Source organism: Maniola hyperantus, chromosome 5 (assembly GCF_902806685.2).
Source record: "Maniola hyperantus chromosome 5, iAphHyp1.2, whole genome shotgun sequence".
NCBI classification, from domain to species: Eukaryota; Metazoa; Arthropoda; class Insecta; order Lepidoptera; family Nymphalidae; genus Maniola; species Maniola hyperantus.
Window position 1 is genome coordinate 5,271,317 of NC_048540.1, and position 7,683 is coordinate 5,278,999.

At 37.2% G+C, this 7,683-nt stretch overlaps 1 protein-coding gene across 1 annotated transcript; it reads right to left on the bottom strand.

Annotated features, from left to right (window-relative positions):
- Window positions 1-6: 6 nt before the first annotated feature.
- mst (misato mitochondrial distribution and morphology regulator) lies at window positions 7-2,070 on the bottom strand. The gene is made up of 2 exons (XM_034968987.2): window positions 1,398-2,070; window positions 7-1,221 (listed from the first exon to the last, which is right to left on the bottom strand). Exons 1-2 carry the CDS (start codon window positions 1,869-1,871, stop codon window positions 61-63), a joined length of 1,635 nt encoding a protein of 544 aa, XP_034824878.1. The 5' UTR covers window positions 1,872-2,070; the 3' UTR covers window positions 7-60.
- Between the last annotated feature and the right edge of the window lie 5,613 nt (window positions 2,071-7,683).

The window sequence follows — 7,683 nt, forward strand, 5'->3', positions numbered from 1 at the left end:
CTACACTTTGAATTGTCATATTTATTTTAACAAAATACTTGAATAGAATTATACTTAATTTTAAAGCTCAAAATCATCCTCATAGTTGTCTTTGAATTCTGCCAACCTATCTAACCCTTCTTTGTAATCAGCTTCCTCAAGTCCCTGCTCCTGGAATTTATGTAGTTTTGCAAATTTAATCCTACTAACGTCCCTGTGCAGTTTTTCAATCATGTCTGCCATAAAATTACCATTGTGAAACCCTGCTATCACTGGACAGCTTTCTACTTTTTGTGGCTGATTTTCACTCTTAACAAACCCATATTCATTAAGCTTATCAGAGAAAATATTTGGAAATGGTGTTTTCAGTTCTAATGGTTTCTCACATACTGTAACATTTGTAGCAGAAAGAAAGTTATTAGCTTGGAAATACAATTCAAACATTTCTTTTACATTGCTGCACCTGTATGCAGCAAGATTCATTTGTTCTTTGGCTTCTTTCAATGGTGCCTTTAAATAGGATTCTGGAATTCCTCTTACGGTAATAAGCTGGAATATTTTATCTGTGGCAATCTTACAGCTAGGTGTAATAGAAGTGTACAGAGGTTTTGTGGTAGTATTTAAATGATCGATTAGATATTCAGATTCATTTATAGCAAATGGCATCCCAAGTGATGCTGCAGCCATCTTTCTACCATACCCAGTCATGTCTGCACATACATCAGACATTGTATGAAAATTACTTTTATGTCTATATTTTTGACTCAATGTGTCCATAGCTGATGCGAGTATTGCAGAGGAATGATAATATTGATCTGGCATATAGTTAATGTAGTCAAATACTCTAGGGTTGCCTGGCTTTCTCCATCCTTTCTCACCAGTACATAAAGGCACAAACAAGGTGGCATGTTGTGACAACTCTTCCATAGATAGTGCCATGTTAACTAATCTTATTGAGTCTTTTAAAGTTGATTTTTCTCTATCATCTTCAGTAGACAGATTGTTATCTGAAAAATGGGATGCTATTATAGGATATGCTAGAATACTTTTGGTGTATTCATCAGTCAAGTATTCTATACATCCCAGTGCGAGGCCAGAGAAACCATCAGTGCAATCAAAGTTTATATGGAACCCCTGTATACTGTCACATTCCTCTACATATTTTCTGATTTTATCAGAAAATGTTTCTCCAAAATCAGATTTCCATAGTGACCTGCCAGAACAGCTGTAGTCAAAGCTTTCCTGAAACAACATTAACAAAAAATGAACTTTATTAAGAAAAATATAGGGTTTTCAGAAAAAAAAAGCTTTGAGAAAGGACTCATAATTACTGTAAAATGATAAAATAATAGTTATTAGATAATGATTGCAATTTTAAATCTATACTTAAATATAAAACAGTATAAAAATAATCTTACGTTTTCATCTCCATGTTGATATTCTTTTATAACATTGACTGTACGGGTATGAAATCTAGGATATAAGTAGTCTGTCCAGGTTTTTACATCTTGTTCTAAATTATATTGTTTTTCTTTTATATTTGAAGGAATTTCACCATCAATGTCTTTTAATAATTCATTTTTACTGGCAGCTGGTTCTTCTATTTTCTCTACACTATTCCACGGAAGATCTTCTTCTACTTGAGATTCTTCTAAACCCCCTGAGGATGGCAATGTGTTCAAAGAGCCTTTCAAATCCGCCAAAAGCAAGCGAGGAGTATAGGTTACCTCTCCGTTCGAGGTCTGTCCCTCCCGATATAAAATATCATGATTGCATTCCGCTTTTACTGTACCAGTATAGTCGAAACTTAATTCCTGTATATTCCAGAAATGTGCTCCTACATAGTTAGAATAATGACCAAACTGTAACGTTAATATCTCGCGGGTGGACATGATGTATGGCTGAAGATTTTAGAATGCATGTACCATGTAGTATGGAATGCGAATGAGGTAGAATTCAAGTATAAAGTGATTACTTCTTAATACAATATACAGAAATCACAGAGTACATTGAATATAGGAAATTAAAATGATCGAATTTAAGAAATAACAACAAAACCTCAGAAAACCTCTGAGTCTGAGAACAAAACAGACAGCTGCAGGCTGCTATCCATTTTTTTTTTTACTGATTTTACGGCTCTGGGTTCTAACTCTTTTGAGCCTAGTTGCCATCCAGTTGCGTACCTACAACATCACAGCACAACACTATTATGCATCACAGACTCAGATGTATTCCACCGCTAGTGATATTATTAATCTGTGGGATGATTTACTATTCTGTATACTGTGGTCGGTGTTCTGTGGTTGTGTCTTTTTGGCGGGAAATAGGTCAAGAGGCGCGTATTTTAAATAAAAAATAATTGATTTATTTCCCAATTATGTATCAAAAATCGAGGAAACTAAATAAAAAGGCGAGCGGTGATAGCTTAGTGGTTAGGACGTCGGCGTCTTATATGGGGAGGCTCGGATTTAATCCCTCAACTCACCTCAACCAACTTTCGGAGTTGCATTATACAATGTGTACATTTATAGACTTATGACCACAGAACACTATTACTATTAATACTATTAATAAATAACATTATTATTATTATTACCCTAGAGGGCCAGACTTCGTTATTTTATAAAAGCTGAAATAAGAAAAAAAGAGGGTGAGGAAGGTCGCTCTTGCGCTAGACCGACCAAATTAAATTTGCTGTGGGCAGTCCTTTGCACGAGTGTACCCTGCTGTCGGTCAGCAGGGAGATGTGGCGAATGCTCGTGAGGCGTATAGGTAACATCTGCCCTCAAAGACATTGCTTCGTGATGACCAGGGGGTGCTTTAGAAACCAACTACAGGAATTAAGTGGTGGGGGTAAGGGGGAAAGATGGGCATGTGAGCCTATATCACCATCCCCCGCCGCCGACTCCTTGGTTTTGTTTTTTTTAAATTTTACTTTACTATACAGCGGGATGACGAGACCCAGATGGACCCAAATGTGAAGTTTTTTTAAATGGGCTACGCCAGAAGTCGCCCGTCGCCCCTTCATTCAGCTTCGCCTACTCGATCTTCGTTCAGGACCTCCTTCGCGAGCTTCTGGCTTCGAGCTTTGCAATAACACTATAGGGGTAAGACAGACAAGACTGCTTGGGGTCGGGGTGCTCAGATTTCGTTTTAGACCACATTTGACCTTTCTTCGGAAATAGTATTAGAAATCACGTCATGCATTGCCAGTTATTAGTACCTATCGTGGCAACCCCCTGCCAGACACCGAAGACATATTAAAGTTCAAGGGTCTGGCCCTCAAGGGCTCTTAGTCTACTAGCATTAATGTTGAAGAAAAACAGTCATATTGACGAGACCGGCAGGTTGCATCCCTGAGAGAGCTCGTTCTCAAAGGTGTGTGAAGTCTGCAAATCCACACTTGGCCAGCGTGGTGGACTATGGGCTTAAGCGGTTCACATTCTGGGAGTAGATCCACTTTCAGTAATAGGCTAATCGCAACCAATCGCAGCACTACGGCCGGCCGCAGTGCTGGTGGAAAAATCTAAAGGCCGCATCTCCACAGCCGAGAGAATCGGGGCGATAGTCTGCCTTCCCCGTCCCACCAGATTCGATACAACTCTTATAGACCAATTACCACAGGGCAATCGCCGACGATAGTAGGTCGGACTCGTAGCGATTCCCTCGCCCGTGGAGATGGCGCCAGACTCCAGTCATATAACTGAGTTATCATCGACTGGAGAGAACAGCGTAGCATTGACATTCTTATGATTTTCCGTCGTGTAAATAGGTACGGGAAAAATATGTAAAAAGGTACGTGCCTATGGGTAGTAGGTAGTTTCTGAAATATATAGTATAGTATATACGCCTATACGCTCTAATCTCAGAAACTACTCTAAAGAATTTTACGGTTTTCACCAATATAATTGATTAGGCAGATTCTCGACGAATGTTTAGCAGTTTTAGGATATATAATTCATTAAAGTGATTAGTAGAAAGTGGCCAGACTGATGATTTTGGTTGATTGAGTCGGCGAGCTTTCCTGGCGCAATTTGAGTTACTACAACTTAGAGAACTGTCCGAAAAAATTGTAGGTAGGTAGGTACAGAAAAAACCCAGCTATGTTTATTTCATTTTTATTACCAAAAAATTATTAAAAATCATACTTACTTAGATAGCTTATAATACTATCGCTAATCTACTAAACTAAATTATCTTCTCTTCTACCCTTATAACTAAACACTTATTCAATATGGATGTTGAAATACTGGCAGTGGAAAAATACAATTTATTGTTTATAATATTGTACAGAATAATTATTAGGTACTATTTAGCTATTCTGCTGCCGTCTTTTGCTAAAAAGCGGCTAACCCCATAAAGTAGTTTGTTAGCACTTAGCCACAAAAACATGGGAATTATCAGTTTTCGTTATTAGTTTCGAGACGTTTCTCGCGATAACTCAAAAATTACTTTTTGGAGGTAGCTTTTTAGAAAAAGGTCGACATTATGAACGTGACCAACAAAATGTTACATGGGGTATTATTTTATTGCCACTATTGATTTTGTTCTTATAATTAATCGATTTGGCTGTATTAATAAGTGATAATAATAATTAGCACTTAATTTCATATTAAAGCGTTAGTAAATTGAAAGCAAGGTTACTAGTAGTCATCTAATATAGAGAATGTATTTACAAAATTGCACACTTACATAATCAAACACAAAACTATTCTAATTTATCTGACCTATGAAGTAGGTACCTAAGGAGTAATCTATTTTCTGTACTTTGAAAATACAATTAATCGTGCCGCTAGTCTACCTCAAACCTACTTAGATCTTTCTACTGAAAGTAAACCTCATACATCCTCACATATAATATGATAAAGGACGCTTGCCTAACTATAAGGGTGCGTTTCCAGTGAAACGGAGCAGAGCCGAGATGTGTGTTTTCAACCAAAGACATTATTGACAACTTGATTGGTCTACTGAACACATATCCGCTCCACTGCATTTAAGTGGAAACGCACCCTAACGCCCACATAAGGGTGTATGCCCACTGAAGCGGAAGATGTGTTGAGTAGACCAAATTGTCGCGACAATTTTATTAAGCCATGTGACAAAAATCTGGTCAACTATACACATCCCCGCTCCACTCTGTTTCCCTAAACGGAGATCCCTTTTCTATTTTTATTTGACAAAATTACTACAAACTATTTAAATCAAAACACGACTGTTTCAAATCAGTGTTTACTCCATGAACCAAAATTTCTAGGGGTCTATTCTGTTTCTCATACTTTAATAATAAAAAAATAGGAACCCACAAAACTTTCAAAATATGAAAACAATAAATACGGAATGACGTAAGAAATTTGAACGTTGAAGGCACCTTAACTTTTGCCTTACTATCTTTATAAATATCTAACGATCACTCACGTGATTGGCCGAAGTATGCCCGACTATAGTAAGGCCATTACGAACGTGTGAAAGGGGTCATAAATCATCAAGGGTTGTGAGAATGCCGCAGAAGACGTTATCAGAACGATGCCGTTCGGACGCAGGTAAGAAGTATGGGCGCTTTCGACTATCGATAAATCCTTTTGTTGCTGTTACACAAAATAAAAGTGCGAGCGAGAGGTCCGCAAAAATGATTTATGACCCAGTTCGCACGTTCGTGATAGTCCTAGTAAAGTTTCCAGCCCGTCCGGAGTCGTCGCGCGTGACGCGGCACTTACAGGTTCTATGGGAAAGGACCCCGGACGGATTCTGAACTAGTCGGGTATACTCCAATAAAGATATTCATTCAAGGACTAGATGAAGCCCGGGACTAGATGAAGTCCGGGACTAGATGAAGTCCGCGTGTAGTAAGGTTTTTACAATACCGCGGAACCCCAGGATGTAAGCTAACTCTGTACCAAATTTTAACAAAATCGGTTGAACGCTTGGGCCGTGAAAAGCTAGCAGACAGACAGACACACTTTTGCATTTACAATATTAGTATGGAACTATAGATATCACTAACGATAGTTTGAGTGATATTATTCTGGGAATTAATACCATGAAAAGAAATTGTGTTTATTCACATTAATGGGTTCCTAAGATTCTATTACATTTATCGGCTGGAATCATAATAATATATTCAGTCATCTATTACGTCTAATGCCAAGTATCCAATAGCAATAGAACTTGCAGAAATCACTGTTATGGTAATTTTTTTTCTAGCTTAAACTAAGCCAAAATTGACTAGCTGCGTGAATTCACATAGTGCAAGTGACTTGCCAGAATACACATCTGCAAGTTTTATTGCTAGTAGACAGGGATACTTGGCTCTGGTGAGATGACAAAGATATTAAATTACTTATTACTATATATAAAATAATCCTTCCTAATATATTATCCTAAATAATATTTCCTATACAAAATACGAAACTAACACTAACAATTCGAAGCAGTTTTAATGGAAGTGTGTTAGATAAACGATTTTTATTTAAATTCGAATAAAAATAAACTTCTTGAATGCTCCGATTACGAAGTTTTTGTTCGCGCAGGTAGATAAACACAAAACCCTTTACACCTCATCGCAATGAATACGCGGAGCGTGCGGTTTGGCATGCTCTGTTTCTGATATCGGTTTTAGTGGAAACGCACCCTTAATGCTAATGCGATGAAATTCATCACCACCACAACCTCAAAGCTGGGTTGGAAATAATTAAAAAAAACTCAACTTAAAGATTTTTGTTTAAAACAGGATTAAAACATGTTTAAACAAATTGGGTTTGCAAACATTTGTTTAAAATAATGGTAACCCAGCCTTAGAGCATTCAAGAAGTTGTCGTTACCGGTACTGTAAATAAAACAATAACAAGTTAAGAACACTCTTTTCAGAGCGTTCTGTCAAAACCTGTACACTTGCCAACTATGGTTTAACTACACAAGACGCTCGTATGGTGCCATCAGGGTGCAGTACAATGATGCCTACCGCATCCTGATGAAACTACCACGATTTTGTAGTGCGTCCATCATGTTCGCATCAGCAAGAATGCCCGACTTCTTCGCGATTATTCGCTCCAGAATAGCTTCCTTTTGGGAGCGACTACGCCACTCTAATAATGAGATTCTCCGGGCGATGTGTGAGCACTTGGATGTCGCCATCTACCGGTATTGGTTGACGCAGCATCGCAGTGCGAATCGAAAATAATGATAGAAATACTATACAATAATACATTATTGTACTTATTTTTGTTATTACTTTTACTGTAGATTTTAATTATTTTTATTTTATTTATAATTTTATTGACTTTTGTAATAATATGGGTACATTTTGCCTGAAATAAAGAACATTATTATTATTATTATTATTATTATTAAAACGACTACCTAGTCCAGCCAATAAATGTAAAGAGATTCCAACTGCTTTTCTCGCTTTGTCCTACAACCAATAGCAAGCTCATATCACAGTTTTTATCTAATCTAAATTATTAGGTGTAGAACAATTCATTAGTATTAAGACGTGATTTTGCTCCGTTACCGAGGTGCTCTGTATTGAATTGTTATCTATACTTTTTCCAAAATAATTTACGATAGCAAGAAGCACACACTATGCCGATAATAATTATATTATGGTCGTCCAATATTTGCATTTGATTTCCTTTTAATTTAGTTAGACAGTTACTTCAAAAAAAATCACAACCAAATTCTACTAGATAATAGAGTTGCACCACTAAC